The following is a 19,390-nucleotide window of genomic DNA, read 5'->3' as shown; positions in this document are numbered from 1 at the left end:
TCAACAAATTAAATAAATGTACATGATTTATTAGCAAGAAATCTTTTAAAAACCACTAGGGTTCTCTACATGGAAACGTTAACGCGGAACTAAAGCTGACCACAAAAAATTGTGTATTTGACATAAGATAATGCGTCACGTGACTGGTGGTATTTTCGTAATAATTCTCCAAGTTCCACTACATAAAATGGATTTGTGCACCAAATAAACCATCGGATAGGCAAAGGAAAAAAGGAAAAGGAATCGGCTTTGCAGATTTTTGTCAGACTTGAGATAGAAAGGAATCGAAAATAATGGCGGAAGAGGGACAAGTAATCCCCATCCCCTCTGTTGAGGTTTGGAATCAGCACTTCGAGTCGTCTAAAACCTCCAACAGACTGGTAAAAATCTCTTCTTTCTTTGTATTAACCAAAAGAACTGGTAAAAAGAAAAGCTATTCATTCTTTATATTAGCATGATTTTTTTTTTTGGATTGTTTGGAAATATGGGTTTTATTTACTTATCTGCTTTGATCTATTGCTAGCTTGAATTGAGGTTAATTATTGAAAATTAGTGATTTTTTTTGGATTGTTTGGAAATATGGGTTTTGTTTACTTATCTGCTTTGATATATTGCTAGCTTGAATTGAGGTTAATTATTGAAAAATTAGTGATTGCTTGGCGAAGTTCATAATGTTGTTGGATTTGTGGGTAGGTGGTGGTGGACTTCACAGCTTCGTGGTGCGGGCCATGCCGTTTTATCGCACCAATCCTGGCTGAACTTGCTAAGAAGCTGCCTCATGTAACATTCTTGAAGGTGGATGTTGATGAATTGACGGTAGGATCTCTGCTCTTAAGCAATTTCTTAGTGAAAAGCATGTGGCTTTTATGTTAAAATTTTCAATTCTTGTCTGCGTTTTTTTTGCAGACTGTGGCTGAGGAATGGAAAATTGAGGCAATGCCAAGTTTTATCTTCCTCAAGGAAGGCCAAGAAATTGACCGGGTTGTGGGTGCAAATAAAGATGATTTGCAGAGTAAGGTAGCCTTGTATCAGGCTGCTTGAATCATTTGAAATATTTTTATTTTCTTATAAAATACCCTTCTCTCCAGCCGAAGGTATTAAATAATTTGTGATAGTATTTGTACTTAGCTACTATGCTTTTCTCCTTGTTTCTATCTGAACCCTAATTTACATTATATATTGTTGTTGGAGTCAACTATAAATTATAAAATAAACATGAATTATACCAAGAGCAAAATTAATACTTGGTTTCTGTCTTTTAGTACCCATGCTTTATGCCAGTGTTTGATTCGCTGTTGAATATTCTACATATATAAATACAGAGACTTTATCTTTAGCCTGTGGCTTAATCCATGTTAATGTATATAAATAATGGAAATATCATTCATACCCAAGTATGGTGCTCCCTTTTTATTAAAAAAAAGTATGGTACCCCTAATAGTTTGCTCTAGCTACAACCTCATTTATTAATGAGGTTTCATCAACAATTAGTGTAGTGAGTGTTAATTTTCTTTTTATAATAAAAAGAATTGATTGAAATCAACTCTCAAGGGAAAAATAGCCAACTCATTTTTCATCTTCTTCCTAAAACTCTCACATGTTATCTAGTTTTTCCAACCAACAACAGTCGGTTGTGTACGACCCATCATACTCTAAGACCTACCATGATGTCTATGGCTAAACCGATCAATGGTACATTAGTACTCCAAACAGTCGTACCAACAATTTGCATTCTCCCATGACTAGAGCATCTTGCATGTACACAAATTATGGAACGTATAGTTGCGAAACTTGCATGCACAGTACTAAATTCCCCATGCGATCCAACAACAGCAAGAGTTGATCCAAAAAAATCGTTGATCATCCAACGCTACTGAAGTAGGTCAAGGAAAGGAAGGTGTCTAACGTCAAAGAGGCACTGTATTGACTTTATCCGGATGATAATCAATGACACATTCATCGTCTTTAAGCTACTCATCCTGTCTATATTGTCTCAAATTTAACTATTTTCGAATAAGCAAATATTTGAGACTTATAATCGATGTATCTGTAGCACTTGCCTCTAAAGAGACAATGCGTCTGAATCTTAAAGGCGAAGATCACTGCAAGAAGCTTCAAATCATAGATAGGGTAGTTATGTTCAATACGTATTGAGCTACCTAAATGCTTAAATGACCACTTCCCTCTATTGTATAAGAATACATCTGAAATTGTTGATAATGGATCATCAAATAATATATAATCTTTTTTAAACTATGATTGTGTTAAACACGGATGCCTTATTCAAAATTGCCTTCAGTCGATCGAAATCATGTTGTCTATAACCATTCTATTCAAATAGAACCTTTTTCAACATTATGGTTTTGAGTGTTGCAATCATCGAGAACCCTCTTAGTAAATTGCCCCTAGTATTCCTCAAGACTAAGGAAGTAACGAACTTAAAAAAATATACAAGAATAAGATGAAAACTTTCAATTTTCAAATTGAGGTTGAAGTAGAAAAACCTAGGATAAACTACGTATTCAGTACCTGAATTATTAACTTTGGTCCGTTTTAATATTTAATTTTTAAAATTTTCAAAACCACATCTAAAGTTTAGATTTGTCTCATTTTAGTATCCATCGTTAAAAACTTAATGCATTTATACATAAACTATCAATTTCGATCCGTTTTAATATCTAAACTTTCAATTTTTTTAACTTAATGTTAAATTTTGAACGAGTTATTAAAATGAAAAAAAACAAAAAGTTTTTATCAGCGGAGTACTAAAATAGAACAAAAACTAAACTTTAAGTATAATTTTAAATTTTTTAAAAAATAGATTTTAAGCTTTTGTTTAGAATATGAGCCAATTTATAATTTGTTATTTTTTAAAATCAGGATATTCTCGAGTGATCAAATTAGATATCTGAAAAATGTGACTGGCGTGACATACCTTTATTCGTATGTTAGAATAAATATTGTTTTTCTTAAATAGTTTTTTACTTATTATTTTATTAAATAATTAAAAATATTATTTACATAATTTTACCACTTGAGTTGATCCAAAGCTGTTTATAAGAAAAACGATTTAATAAATATATACGGTATAATTAATACGATTTAATAAAACTGATTGGGCTTTAATGAAGCCTGATTCCAATCCAACATCAAATAGGCAAAGTTTGGGCTTTAGCATGAGCCATCATAATCAATCCGCGTTTCTCACACGTATTGCCGTCAGAACAAGCACGTGGGAACTGTCACTCATTTCTATTTACATTTTGCTTATTACATCGAATCCAATTCTACATACTGTTGAGACGTGGGAACAGCAGCTCGCGTCGGCCAACACCACCCGGACACTGGTAAAAATCCCTTCTTTCTTTGTATAAACCAAAAGAACAAGTAAAAAAAAATCTGTTCTTTCTTTATATTAGCGTGAATCTTTTATAGATTGTTTGGAAAAATGGGTTTTGTTTACTTATCTGCTTTGTACCTTTTGTTCGTTTGAAATGAGGTTAATTATTGTAAAATGAAACCAAAACTGAAGACTTTTTGGATGTTGGTTTAATCCATTCTGTTGGTGATTTTGTGGGTTGGTGGTGGTGGATTTAACGGCTTCATGGTGCGGGTCATGCCGTTTTATAGCACCAGTCCTGGCTGATCTTGCTAAGAAGCTGCCCCAAGTCCTATTCTTGAAGGTGGATGTTGCTGAATTGAAGGTAGGGTCTGATCTCATAAGCAATTTCTTTAATAGAAAGCATGTGATTTTAACTTTTGATTGTGTTAAAATTGTTCATGGTGTTTGCAGAGTGTGGCTCAGGATTGGGCGATTGAAGCAATGCTTACCTTCATCTTCCTGAAAGGAGGCAGCATAGTTGACAAGGTTGTGGGTGCAAGGAAAGATGAATTGCAGCAGAAGATTGAGAAGCATGTGGCTGCACCCGAGCAGAATGTATGAATTCAGTATTTAATTGCTGCAGAAACTAGGATCTTATCAAATATGTGTGTGGAGAAGAACATATATTAAATAATTGTAAATCTATCTTATATTTAAATTAGTATATGCTTTCCATCTTATACCATCCGTGTTTGATACTCGTGTTTATCAAATATCATATTGTATTGTTTGATATTCCCCCGAACATTCTCAAGATCCACAACCATAAGTACATTGAAGGACATATTTAGCAGCATTTTCAGGCAAGATTCTGACCTTAATAAGGATAATATCTTCTGCTCTGGCTTTCACTTTCATGGCTTTGCTATCCTTAAGATCAGGATCTATACTAGACAGAAAATATCATAGAACATAGCGCATGCACCTTTGAATGTATGGAAGCTTTAGTTTAAAGCAAGATATGGCAATATGACTAATCGTTAAGTGTTTCACTTAATTACAGCAACTAAACTGTTAGTTGTTAATCTATAATATTTTCGTACAAATTCTATGACAAAATAATATGAAGTCATCGAAGATAAACATACCAGTACTTCACTCTTGCTTGAACAAACTGAAGCATCCAAGATATGCCAGTCCATGTTTATCAGTCAATCCAATGAAGATACAACCAAACTTGGCTGAATGCTGTTAGCTGGGTGACTCAGAGCGAGATCATCAAATCAATTAGTACACTGATTGATATCATCCGATTTATTTCTTTAGTTTTATTAGATCAATAATAAATTAGTATGCGTGACTAATAAGATGTTCAGATATCTGATATGTCATCAATGAATTGATTCAAATAAAATTAGGGCAAATTACAGAAATGGTCACTAATGTTTAAGTAAATTTTTGTTTTCACCGCTGAAGTTTCAAAAGTAATATATTTTCAAAAGTAACATATTGATCACTAACGGTATTAATTTATAACAAAATGGTCACTCTCCGTTAGCAACAATTACTGGGGTAACGAAATACTGACATGGCACGTTATATCAGTTACCTTAAGCTTTGCAATTGTTCTTTGATTAAAATACCCTTCGATACAAATATATATGGTCAAATCAATGGTGAAACTTAACATTATCTTATGAGGGGTCATTTTAAAAAAATGTATATATTAACCTAAATATTTTAATACTTTTATAGATATAAATTATATATTTATATATCAAAACATCTTCACATGAAAATTTAAAAAATCAAATGTTATCTAGTTTTTTTTAATAGTATATCAATATAATTCTATAATAAAATTACATAATATACAAATTTAATCAATAATTTTTAAAAATATATTTATATAATCAAGTTATTTGGAGACATTTTAAAGTATTTTCATATATATATATATATATATATATATAGTCTAACTTCTATTTTTAGATATGAAAATTTATAAACTTGCGTAATAAATATAGATATTTGAAATAAAACTATAAACACGTATCGAATTGAAAAATATTTAAAAACCTACTTTCCACTGAAATGAAATACTTGATAACTTGATTGAAATCTCAACTTAAAGAAGATAAATAACTCAAAGAAGATGAAACCAAGCATGACAAAACACATAATTTTGTTGTTCCTTGAAATAAAAAATAACAAATGAAAATAAATTTTAATTCAATTAGAAATAAAAATTAATACAAAATATGAATATGAACTCTTCTTAATAAATAATATAATATTTAAGTGATTTACTGTTTATAATTATTAATAAATATTTTTTGACAGATCAAACTTAAAAATTTATTATATTATATATATATATATTTTATATTTTTAGGTGTGGCGGGGGACATGGTCCCCTCTAATCGTAATTTAAGGTTTTCATCGAAAACTTATTCGTTGGTCAAAAAACACGATACGACATGGTCAAATAACCTTTTTACCTTATGGTCAAATAACCTTTTTACCTTTTCTAACCATACACTTTTCACTTCCTTTTGGTAACCCAAAATCTCAGCTGCTCTTTTTTGTCTTCGAGTTTTATCACCATCATCATCAAGAAGCAAAGCTTTTACAAAACTCAATGAACTAGGCAAAAGAAGAACATGAGATTATAGAGCACCATGGCAGCAAAATAACAAAAGTATGGCTTTCGAGGGCTTGATAAACAATCCTCATGAGCATCCGTTTATGCTCAAGATTTATACAAAACAAATCATATTTTAATTTTATATAATATAAAAGGAAACACAATACGTCCAAGTTGTGTTGCTCAGAGGACAAATTGAAAATCAAACATTCATTAATTACAGTAATGGGTAGCGAACTTTACTTCCCATTAAATGTAATTTGTGACAACTTCCATTGGATTGTTTACTCTACCACAACAGATTAAAGACTACTTAAATGGACAAATTTTGATGAACAAAAACTCCTTTTACATACAACCAAAAGAATATTCCCATCTTACTCGCAACGAGAAGGTAGTTGTTTAAGGAATATGCCAAAATCACCCTCCAAACGATGCATGAAAAGCTATTGCCAAGACCGCCCTAAATTTTGGGCTAGGAGTTTGGGCTACTATGAGAGTGCTTTAGATGAACTCATTAGCCTTGCAATGAAGTTTAGTCCAATTGGGTTTGAGTTTAGGCTTAGTTTGGGCCCATTTGATATAAAAGAGACATTTTTAATATTAGAATGAAAGAGGAAGGACTAAAAGAGTAATTACAACATTAAGAATTTCAAAAGCTGAAATCCCTTAATGACTTGATGATCTCACGTTCTGTTCTCCCTTTTTTTTTTATCCCCATTCACTTTGTCTTCTTCCCTCTCATTTTCCTCTCAACCTAGATAGAGCAAATGTGATAACTTGATAGCCTTGCAACCTTAGTTTAAAATCCTAAGTGGGTGTTTGGATGGGGAATGTGGGATTCCCATGAGAATGAAATCCACATTCCCCTATTTGGTTAGCCCGAGAATCCCATTCTCGGTAATGTAAGGTTACCAATAGTTGATTTTTTGGGATATATTACCGGGAATGTCATTACCTCCCTTTTCTTAGGTATTATTGGATTACCGACGTTTTTGACTAAAATTCCCTTAATTTTTTTTTCAAAAATATTCTTCTTCTGTCATTGAATAATAAAAATTCTACGAAGGTTAAATTTCAAATTTATCCTTAAACTATTTTAGATTTACAAAAAAGTCTATAATTAAAATTTTATATGAAGTTCAGGGGTTAAAATAAATTTTTACCCTTTTATTAAACCTTTTTATATTTTAAATTTTGTAAAAAAAATTATATAAATTTTATGAATTTAAATTTTTTTAAGAAAATATATAAATATTTTCTAACTTGTTAAAAAACAAATATATAATAAGGACAATTTGGTCAAAATACATTCCAATAATCTTTTATTCCTTTAACCAAACACGGTAATCTTACATTCCTGCTAAACCAACCAAACCCAAAATACAACAATCACAGTAATCATATTCCCTGGTAATCTTACATTCTCACTGGTAATCTTACATTCCGTGAACCAAACGCACACTAAATGAATATTCTTAACCTCCGTCTCCAGAGTTTCAAATGGAACCCTAAATCTCTCCATTTTACCATAGTAACGAAATATGAGTTTTGTAGGGTTTAAGGAACTTAGGTGTTTTGAACAATTTTCTGGGAGTTCAAACCTTAGAAATCGTTCTTAAACTCTTCTTAACCTCTAAATCACGTTAGTAACTCATGTGTTTGATCATTGTCTAGTGAGGAAAGTTAGAGAAAGCTCCAAGAAAAAGGGAAGGAAAAACAAAAGCTTGTCTTGGGTTACACTTCCATAACTTAAAAATTAAACTTAGCTCGAATGGACCTTAAATTATCACATTAGGTTGTTGAGACAACCTCTAATTTTTAAAATATATTCATTTTATTTTAGGGTAGACTATACTGTGACCACCCAACGTAACCAACTTATTTGATATAAAATATTGCAAAGCAATTAAACTTGCAATTGTGAGAGTTTGATCCAACGTCTCACTACTTCACTAAAATAGCCTAAACAACTAGACTAAGCCCCCAATTTAGTAATAATTTACAACATTTTATATATAACATGTTATAACTAATAGCAGAGAAAAAAAATGAAATTAACATGTTTGTAGAGGGTTTCAAACCTAAAAATTTAAGAGGGAGTGCAAGTATTTTAGCCATCAAGTCAAGCCTTATATTTGATTAAAATTTATAATATTATGTATATAATTATTAAATTATCTTTTTTAATATAATTAATAAATTTAATTTAATTTTATGATTATATATAAAGAAATGGTATATATATATATATATATATGTAAAGATTATTTTGCTGTTTTTAATAAAGAAGGATCATTAATTTTGTTAAAAATAAATATAGTTTAAAATCTAAATTCAAGATTTAGTGAAATTAATTTTAAAATTTTAAAATCATTTAAAAATATTAAACTTATTTTTCTACTTATCAAATTTAATTTTAAAATATTAAATTTATTATTATTTTAAATCTTATATTAAATACATTTAAAAAATATATAAAATATATATCTATAAAAAATTAATTAAATTTGCTTAAATAATTTTGGTGTTTATATATTCTCTAAAAAATCAAGGTTTAATTCATTTTATTGTTTTCGTTATAATTCAAGCTAAGTATAATATATTGTAAAATATAATTCAAATATGAGTGTTGATGCAGTGGTAGGATTTCTTCCAAGTCTAGCTGAAGTTTTAGTTTCGAATCCTTTCTATTGATTCTTTTCTTTTCAATTTGTTTTCTTATGTTCAGTTAGAAATATAATATTTAAAATAATGTAAAATTATACTCAGTGAAGGGTTTAGCCCAGTGGTTCAAGCACTTCCAAGTGATTGTTGGGACGTTGGTTTAACTCTCATGCCGCCTGTTTGTAATTTTCTTTCCAAACAATCAGCTTTAGTTTTCTTGGCCTAAGATATAAGATATATATTTCATCTAATTTAAACCAAACAAATATTTTGGCTTTGTGGTTGATCTTACCTTTTCTCACCCAAATAGCCTGGGTTCGATACCCATGTGCCCCACTATGTGCTTTAATTTTCTTTCCATTATTGGTAGAAAACAAATATATTAAATTTAAATAAATAAAATAAATTTAATCATCAAATTGAATGGTGACACATGGCACCTTCCCATTGGAAGATTAATTTTATTTTAATTTATTAAATTAGGACCAAATTGATAAACTATATAAGTATGAGTGACCAAATCTGTAATTATACCAATTTTACTAACTGCCACATCAACAATTTCATTAATTGTTAACCGCAACTGGCCTGATTAAATGCATTTAAATAGTTGGGTGACCTGATTGACAAAAATTCAAAAATGGTGGTCAAAATGAAAAGGGACTATAATTGGGTGACCACCAATATAGTTTACTCTTTAATTTAAAACATACTCAATTGTATCATATAACATACAAAACAATTATTAAAACATTTTATAAACCGAAACTTCGTGACATATATTTTCAATCAAAATATTACAAACTTTTTCTTATAAATCTAAATACACGAGTAAGATTATATGAATACATATGCCCACTAAAGCTATAATACAATACTCTGAAAGAGATGCTGGAAGTCTTGCTGCAACGGCGCTCCACGAATGGCCCAAGCTAGAAACCTGCGAAACGGAAACATCCAAACGTTGAGCTTACAAAGCCCAGTAGTATTATCACTAATCTAAAGCAACATTAAGAGTTCCATAAACACAAGCATACTAAAGACATAATACTAAGTAGTAGGTACATGCATGATCTAGATCAAGTGCTACCTACTTAAGGGTTTTACAATTCTATTGCTAAATTAGGGGTCTCACATTTCCCTTAATCCTATGCTAAGGGCTTCACCATGAGTACATCTATAAAGGATCTCTGACCCTAATAACTATAATTGTTATGATTGTGTGAATACAAACCTGATTGTATTGTGTATTATCTGAATACAAACCTGATTGTATTGTGTATTATCTGAATACAAACCTGACTAGTATATGGTCTCACATAACCATTAGACATTAGTTAACTGAGAGAACCCGATATCACATAGAATCGGTGTAATTCTTACTAAGCTACTGAACGATCTCCTGGTCATCACATAACCATTAGGTAGATCATGGAGGGGAAACCTAGTGTCATATAACATCGATACAATTCTTGCTCAACTAAAGAATTGGCTCGATCTCACATGACTTTCAAGCCAATCTTTAAGATATCTATTGTACTGGACTGATGCAACTATAAATACATGCCTAAGGCCCAAAGGCCACACATCACTGACATCGCTAACACACTCCTCGTGGGTGTTCAGGCCTCGCGCACTAGTTAGCCTCTGAAGTGCCTCGCGCACTAACAATGCCCCACTAGGGTAACTAAAGTAACCTAGATATGCCTTAACATTGTTTGACTCACTAAAGTAAAGTCATCCTCTCACTAGCTGCTATCTAGCTCGTTCTCTCATCTAGAACATTATGTGAAGGCTTATTAGTTTGTTACTGTTGTTATTTATTAATCTACTTACTAAATGTATTAATTACTAGTCCGATACCTGATTCGGGTTCATTACTAGGTAGTGACACTTTGATCGCTCTTATCGTACTTCCCTTTAATACCCTTAAATTAAAGGGACAACTTACACATCCTCGGTTCACTGACATTCTCGAAGACTACACTTTCTGTTATTACTGAATCTGACTTACTCATCATACTACTTGTCGATACATCCCCTATAACGATCCTCGTTCTCAATTATCTGAATACGTGCTCAACTGATGATACCTGGGTGTATTATGCTTATTATGGTTACATCGGTTGTAACCCACTCCTACGAGTGTTGTTATGTATCTTTGGTCATTTATGTCCCACACAGATTAAGTCTTACTATTATATACAATTCTTAGCTCTTACGGGCTTTAAACAAATCAAATTTAACCATCCCAAGTGAGTACTATGATACTTTCCCTGGCAGTACCGATTCTCCTTGCACGAAATCCCTAAATTTTGCCCCAATTCATCTAGTATCAATACTGTTCATCCAATATCGATACTCAAACCCAAAAATATCTTACTTAGGCTCGGGAAACACCCAAAAATAATCTTAAATGTTTTAGTTTAGTTTCTAATCATATGCTAAAGCTTTAAGAAGCTACTTAGGGTCATAAAGTGTCATAAAAACGTCTTATTTACAACAAATTCATCATCTAATCAAGGAACCAAGCATAGACCCTATAATGTTTAAATAATCAAATCTTAGCAAATTTACATTTAAGAAAACCTTAACACTCCAAAGGATTAGAAATACATTACCTTTATGTTAGAATCATGAAGTGAAGCTCATTGCTTAGCCACACAACCTTTCTCTATGATTTGGTGGAATTCCCACAACCTTTTTCTAGCCAACAAAGATGCAAGGATTTCTTTAACAAAGAATGTTATATGGAATAATAGGGAAAAATTTGAAACTTATTGAAGTAAAGAAATGAGTTCTTACCACTGACTTGAAGCTATGGAGACTAGGAGAATAAGAGAAGAATAGAAATGAAGAAAATAAAGATATGGAAGAGATAAAAAAACCTTCATCTTTTAAAAAGGGTGAAATTGCACATTTAATTCCTCATCATCTTTCTACCATTCAAAAATATTCTTTTTATGGCTAATTGGGCCTAATTCCAACCCAATTAAGTCCAACAATTAAAATATAAATTCCACGGGGTCCATTTACCCATCGGGTAAACTTAAACTCTACAACATATAGATCATTAGATAAGTTTTGGTAGGTTGCATGAGTTATGAAGTGTGTCCAAGGTAACTTGCATCATTTGATGTTTTCAGCATGTTAAAATACTTATTGTGACCCTTTTAATCCTCATAAGACTTTAATAACAGATGGGGAACTCAGTAGGGCCTTTAAGGTAGAAAGTTAGCATTTTTCGTGCCTAAAACAGGGTATTTCTATGCATGAGTATCGTCACTAAAAGAATAGTATCAATATTGTTCGTTAGACAGTCCAAAACAAAGGGATATTAAGCTAGAAGTATCGATACTCCTTCATTGGGTATCGATATTGGGGGTTAGGTATCAATACTCTCAGTAGGAGTATCAATATTGATATCATTTAGCAAATTCTAGTAGTTTTTTTTGTATCGGTGCTCATGGGAGTACCAATACACTTTCAGTATCAATATTCCCAGTAGGAGTATTGATGATAAGGAATTTTTCAAAAATATCGAACTTAAATTTTGTATCGATACTCAGGACCATATTGATACCCTAGCACCAGAGTATAGATACTTGATCCATGAGTATCGATACTACCTTCCCCTATCGACATATATCAAACAGTAGGTATCAACACCAAAAAGTGAGTATCGATATTGAACCCTTCAGTATCGATACCGACATCCATTTTTTGATAAGTAATCTGATGATTAAGGGGTTAGACTTGAGGGGCTCAATAACATCAGAATATCGGTAGACAAAACTACAAGTGAGAACAATAATTAAATGCAGAACAACTAGAAACAATAACAACTAGGGTTACATAAAACTAGCCTCGTTTAACACTTGAGAAACATCCATGACACCTAAGTCTCTTTAGCAAAATACGACATCTCCAGTTGGATATCCCAGTAAATGCCAAGGCACTTTAGTTACTGACTGGGAGCATATACCCCAAGATTTGACCGAGTAAGTTGGCCTAGTGTATGTTTCCGATGTAGTTCTAGATCTCACCCTAGATACTCGAGGATATTTTAAAAGGACTAGAGGGATGTGTGCTCCGAGTTGTAGAACCCTCAGCCAGATCACGATGCCTACTCAGTAGTCTATATCAACATTTTTACATGTATTCATACCTATTCCACTAGCCAACTCATTTAATGAATGCATGTAGTATAATACAATTATTAGTGTGACACTGAGCTCGTAAGCTAAACGTTCAGAATGTGTTTTCGTATGCAAGTTCCTAAGAGACCAGTAGTGGAGCATTATCGTCGATAACAGTTCCACTTCAGTCGAGGCATTAGAGTACGTCTTGGATTATTCTTAGAGGGCATGCACTATTTTATAGACCTTTATGTATTCAGTCGTAACTCTATTTTGTATAACTCAATATTGTTATTACTTTGAATGTTTTAGGAGCTCCCTATATTTTGTAAACTCAGATTATTATTATTATTATTATGTTTTATTTATTTTACTATGGATTATTTTATGTAATGAATTACGGTTGTTTTAAAGAAAATTTTTGGGTTAGCCACTTCGGTGGTCTCGTGTGACATTTTAGTCTATCGGTATTTGGGTCGTACTAGATTAGGGTGTTACAATACCATGATAACTACAAATTGTGACCGAACAATGTTTGTTTTACAACCACCAAGCCATCCCAGTACCATTGACACTTCACTTTAGACATCACACCCGACCCTGTACAGGACACTAATATGACGACAAGATCACGAAGTGAACCCAACTAATCTTCCATCATCTCCGTAAGGACTTCAATATAGAACTGGATACGATTCTTGAAATATAATTTGGTAAAAACTTTTAAAAGGTGAAAGCATATTCGAGCAAATGATTAAATATGAATATGATCAGATACATATCTTATCGAGAAAAACATAAAATGCTTCCCCTACTAAAAAGTAAAAAGAAGAATGCATGTGAAAAACAATGCGACATACTAATATGTCTTATCCCCCAGAAAGAACAATCAATATTGCTACAATGGATGCTCATCAGTATTGCTACAATGGATACTCATGATGATTGTTTATCAAGCCCTCAAAAGTTCTGGTTTTGATATTTTGCTGCCATGTTGCTCAACAGTATCTTGTTCTTCCATTGCTTAGTTCATTCAGTTTCATAAAAATTTTGCTTCTTAATGATGGTGATGAAACTAGACAAAAAAAAAGGAGCAGTTGGGGATTTGAGATATAAAAAGAAAGTGAAAAGTGCATAAAAAAGAAAAGGTAAAAAGGTTATTTGATCACATGTATTTGTAGAGGGGTATTTTACTCAAAGAACATTTGCTAAGGTTAGGGTAACTAATATAACGTGCCACATCAACATTATGTTACTCCAGTAACGGTTGCTAATGGAGAATGACTATTTTGTTATAAATCGATATGTTAGTGGCCAATATATTACTTTTGAAGTTACAATGAGAAAAACAAATTACTCAAATATTAGTGATGATTTGTGTTAGTTTACTCATAAAATTATTAAGAAATACACTATGAATTTGCAACCTTCATATAATCCCAGTGATGTTTCCGGAAAAATAATCTACCCTTTTTCTTGCAAAACTCAAAACCCACCACTTCTAGAAAAAAATAATCTCCAAAAAAAAAAGGAAATAAGAGGAACCTGGATCCGTGCATGTTAGATGTTTACGTAGTAAATCTTTAAAGTGTTATCTGGGCTTACGTTAACGCTGCCATCAAAGATTTTGTTTCTTTTTTGACGTCACTTTCCTCATCTAATTCCAAACCTTGTTTTCTGCGCTTTTCCCCCCTTCTTTATTATATCTTCAAAGAAACCTGTTCTTGCTAGGAGAAGAAGAAGAAGAACACTTTGCTTCTTTTGATATGGAAAATGAGCTTCTTTTAACCTTAGTTATTTGTAGATTGATAATCCTTATTCCGGGATTGCCCATCGACCCCCATGGAGCTTCTTGATGTCGACGGCAAACTCAGCGTCGATCCGAACAACGTCGAACCGGCTTCTCTTGATTTCGGTTTTGCACCCCGATTCTGCTCAGGATGTTGTTCAACTCGTTAAAGCAGCATACGAGTCAAACCGAGTGCTTCCCGTATCGGCTAGGGGACATGGGCATTCGATAAACAGACAGGCACAGACCAGGACCGGTGTGGTGATTCAGATGAGTAGCTCGAAAGAAGCATGTGAGTTGATCTCGAGAAGGAAGCTACCTCGGCCTCGATTTCGGGCTCGAGAGAGGTAGGTGGACGTGTGGGGTGGGGAGCTTTGGATAGATGTATTGAAGAGTAGCTTAGAGTACGGATTGGCACCAAAATCATGGACCGATTACTTGTACCTTTCTGTTGGTGGGATTTTGTCTAATACTGGAATCAGTGGCCAAACTTTCAATCATGCACAAATCAGCAATGTCCACGAGCTTGACGTAGTTACAGGAAAAGGTGAGCTGTTGACATGTTCAGAAGACCAAAACCCAGAGCTGTTTCATGCTGTTCTTGGTGGTTTAGGACAATCTGGCATTATCACCAGAGCTAGAATTTCCCTTGAACCAGCTCCACAATGGGTACTTATAACTTTCGCCTGAAAGGATTCTCTTCGTTTTTCGATCATCGTTTTACATTCGCTATTATTTTACTTTCATCATTACAGGTGAGATGGATAAGAGTATTGTATTTGGATTTTTCGGCTTTTACCGGCGACCAAGAACATCTTATATCTCTGCGTGCACAGTCGGGGTGCCAAAAATTCGATTACGTTGAAGGTTTCGTAATTGTAGATGAAGGGCTCGTCAATAACTGGAGATCATCTTTCTTTTCTCCTCGAAACCCTGTCCAAAACTCCTCTTTGGTTGCCACTGGAGCTGTTTTGTATTGCCACTCGTAAAGAATTTGAATCGAATTCATTCAATTTGAGTATTGATTGAACTTTGATTGAGTCGAACAACTTACTATTTATCTCGTTTCATTTACAATAGTAATCATGAAGGTAATCGTCTTAATCTATCATTAATTAGAAAAATACTACTGAGTATCAATTCAAGCTTAATTAAATAAGCTTCTGAAAGTAGATAAACTAATGAGATGATGTCTTACAAACATTATTGATGTTTTTTCAATTGCAAGTTAGAATCTTTGACGATGTCATTGTCATTTTTGCATTTTTTGTTCTTCTTAATCTGCCATTGTTCTTCTTCTTTTGTTTTTTACGTAAGCCCATGGATAATAATAGTCTATATATAATTGAGACGGATGTAATTTTATGTTATGAAGGACTCACTTATAAAATTTTAAAGAATAAAATTATAAAAAATTAGATAATAAAAATAGATTATTAATAAAAAATATAAAGAAAAAAATATTAAATATATTAGAATTTTAAAATTTTAAAGAAACAATAGCCTCTGCTTGCCCCTTCGGTCCATCCTTTTATATATTCATACACCATCAGCACATTATATATATATATATATATTCAATAACAGTGGATTCATAGACTGGTCCCCTCGTCGAAGATTCATATGATTCAGATTATTACGCTCTGAAGTAAATATTTTAGAGCAAACATATGCTAAAAAACATGGAAGAAGATCTTGTGTGATCTGTTATCTCATAAAATCCTATATGAACACTAGTTTATGGTTATACTATTGCATTATATATTACTAAATCTAGGCCGTCCACGATTCCACCAAAAGTATTCACATTTAATTAATCTTCTCTTCCTATTAAACTAAGTGCAGGAAGTAGAGTCTGTTGAAGAAACTAAATTTTATCTCAACATCAGTGTTTACGACTTATTTGCTGTATGTGGATTTCTTGGACCGGGTTCACAAGTCCGAGTTGAAGCTCCGGTCCAAGGGTTTGTGGGAGGTTCCACACCCATGGCTAAACCTTTTTATACCCAAATCAAGGATTGCCGAATTCACATTTTGGGTAATGGGAGACGTGGGCCAATTCTCATCTACCCAATGAACAAAGACAAGTATGTCCTTTTTTACAGCAACCATTCCATGCCCATGCCCATGCATGAAACATGTAAATACGAACTTCTCATTACCCCATGCATGCATCTATGATGTGGAAGACATGCCACCCTTTCATTTCTAACATATGCTCTTACATACTAATATACTATCTGAATATGGAACACACATGCATGCATGCAAACATGGTTTTTAGTGTGCAAAGCGCACTTAACCGTATTTGGGTTGATGTTGCATTGTGCCTTTGATATGGTGCAGATGGGACCAACGGAGCTCTGCGGTGATGCCGGACGAGAGAGTGTTTTACCTGGTGGCATTGCTAAGATCAGCCTCGGATAACGGGGAAGAAACTCAAAGCTTAGAGTACCTAACGGTTCAGAATCGTCAGATACCCAGATACTGTGAAGAAGCAGGGATGAATGTGAAGCAATATTTTCCTCATTACACAACGCAACAGGTGTGGATGGACCACTTTGGCAGTAAGTGGGATTGGTTCTGTGAAATGAAAATGGAAATTTGACCCAAGGCACATTTTGGCCACAGGCCAACAGATTTTCTCACCCACCTTCAGTTACTCATCGAATATGGCTTCATGACGATGACCAATGACACAAAACAAAGCAAGAAGAAACAAGCATCAACACACTAACTTTGCAATATTGATTTCCTTCTTGTGCATAGAAATGGCAAAAAAGGTGCCAAAAGGGTTGAATTAGACGGGTTATTGCCTTTGGATCTTGTTTGCAGTTTCTTCACACAGCTGGTTCTTGTTCATAAATATTAGGAGGATGATAGATTGATAAAAGAGTAGTGGATTTGCAAATATTTACCATAATTACTCACAATCATGCCACAGATCTTGTTAGTATCATTCCATAATCTTACGTAACTCAAATTTATGCCAACTCGAAACACTTGAACGGTAAAAAGAAAATTAAAAGGAAAAATGAAAGGTGGACTATATAGGTTTTTTTCCACGAGGAAAAACAAATTAAAACATGACAAAATGTTATGAACCCTTTGTTTCGATAGCCCCCAAACCAGAAGGTTGAAAAAAAAACATGTTCATCATCCAGAGACAAATAAGTTAAAATCAAGACCAGGTTGCGGTTTCTCACCAATCGGTACAATCAGCAACGATGCTCGTCTCTTGGCTTGACAATTTGACGAGTAAATACATGCACGTAGGTTGTGTAGACACTAATTTTTCAATTTGCTATTATTATTATTATTATTAAATAAATATTACAAGGCCCAAATCTGAGTCAGCCCACAGGAAACCCTAAACCCAACAAGGGTTTCATTATCTCAGCAGCCAGCCGCCTCAATCTCAACCATTGGATCTGGCAAGATCCAACGGTCCAGAAGCCTCCAGAGGAAACCCTAGGGTATTATCACCCTAGGGCCACGTCGCCGCCTCCCTTGCTACTACCACCACGACCGACTCCTTTGGCCACGCCACCTCGCCGCCGTAGATTCCAGAACACCAGATGGCAGCCCACGTCGAAGCCCTATGGTGAGTCACCACCATAGCTATGGTGACTCACCTAGGCAACCACCATTGGAACCAGTCCGAAGGGCGTACCTCCTTGGCTATAAAAGCCATCGAACTTGCAAAATGAAAGAACATGACAGCAACATAGCAACCAACATAGGAGTGGAAGAATATACGAACAAGAAACGAGCAAACTACAGCAACACCGACGATAAAAAGCAACGGAAAACAACCGAGAGAAGAGTGAAGAGACTTACCAAGCGGTGTAGGAAGCCAAACGTCGTCAAAACCGTCGTTTAATCAAAGGTAGAATCCTTCGGTTTTGTTTAGATTTATGGCCATTGAAAGGGTTTTAAGAGGAAAATATGCTAGATTTAGGCTTAAGAGGAAATAAGGCTTCGATTTAGGTTATTTTCCAAGTTTAGACCACCGTAAACGGTGGCCAACGGTGGCGCTTGACGGTAGATCGTGGCTGTCGGCCGGTGACCGGACTCTCTCCGACGACAGAAGCCTAGAGAGAAGGCAAAGAGATTTTTGATCTCTCTTTTATAGAGAGATAGGAAAAAAGAAAAAATGAAAGGCTTAAGCCTTTCTCGGTCGGGGTTTAGGGTATTTATACCCTCACCAAAACGACGTAGTTTTGGTGAGGGCCTCTAGGTAATTTTCCATATGGGAAAACCCTTTCCGTAGTACTTCCAGTTTGTAATGTTTACATTTTAGTCAATGGAATTGATTTTCTGAGTATTTTAATTTGGTCTCGTAATTTTCTTTTATTTTATTTTAGTCCTTTCCAGTATATTTATATATTTAGGGTAAATAACTAATTTAGCCCTTATTATTTTAATAGTTTATATTTTAATCACCGTTTAATAATTATGGTTAAAATACACTATTAGTATTTATATTTTATGATAAATTCGAATTATGTCCCTAAATTTTGATATTTTGCATTTTGTTTATGTTATTTTTAATTTTATTTATTTTAGTTACTATTTAATTGCAATTTATTTTTTTATTATATTTTTCTTTCGATATGTTTAAATTATTACTTTAATTATTATTTTATATAAATATATATATATTTGTTTAAATAATAATATTTATTTATTTTTTAATATTAAAGAAATAAGCTATCTTAGAGCACCTAGAAGTAATTTTTTTTGATATTTTTAAATAAATAAATATATTATTTTTATAAATTATATATTAATTTATTTTAATTATTTTTTGAGAAATGTTTTAT

General features: G+C 33.2%; 2 protein-coding genes and 1 pseudogene across 2 annotated transcripts; all 3 read left to right on the top strand.

Moving 5' to 3' along the window:
* The first annotated feature begins 225 nt into the window (after positions 1–225).
* On the top strand, positions 226–1,229 carry LOC120156803 (thioredoxin H-type-like). Its single transcript, XM_039168066.1, has 3 exons — positions 226–380; positions 694–816; positions 907–1,229. Exons 1-3 carry the CDS (start codon positions 294–296, stop codon positions 1,039–1,041), a joined length of 345 nt encoding a protein of 114 aa, XP_039023997.1. The 5' UTR covers positions 226–293; the 3' UTR covers positions 1,042–1,229.
* Positions 1,230–3,125: 1,896 nt separating this feature from the next.
* Positions 3,126–4,004, top strand: LOC120152473 (thioredoxin H1-like). Its single transcript, XM_039164694.1, has 3 exons — positions 3,126–3,347; positions 3,582–3,704; positions 3,794–4,004. Exons 1-3 carry the CDS (start codon positions 3,126–3,128, stop codon positions 3,941–3,943), a joined length of 495 nt encoding a protein of 164 aa, XP_039020625.1. The 3' UTR covers positions 3,944–4,004.
* A 10,537-nt stretch (positions 4,005–14,541) lies between these two features.
* LOC120154061 lies at positions 14,542–17,248 on the top strand (annotated as a pseudogene).
* Positions 17,249–19,390: the final 2,142 nt, after the last annotated feature.

The sequence above is a fragment of the Hibiscus syriacus genome, unplaced genomic scaffold, assembly GCF_006381635.1.
Source record: "Hibiscus syriacus cultivar Baekdansim isolate YM2019G1 unplaced genomic scaffold, ASM638163v2 tig00002840_pilon, whole genome shotgun sequence".
NCBI lineage: Eukaryota > Viridiplantae > Streptophyta > Magnoliopsida > Malvales > Malvaceae > Hibiscus > Hibiscus syriacus.
The sequence above is the reverse complement of the archived record's forward strand: the minus strand, read 5'-3'. Positions and strand labels throughout refer to the sequence as shown.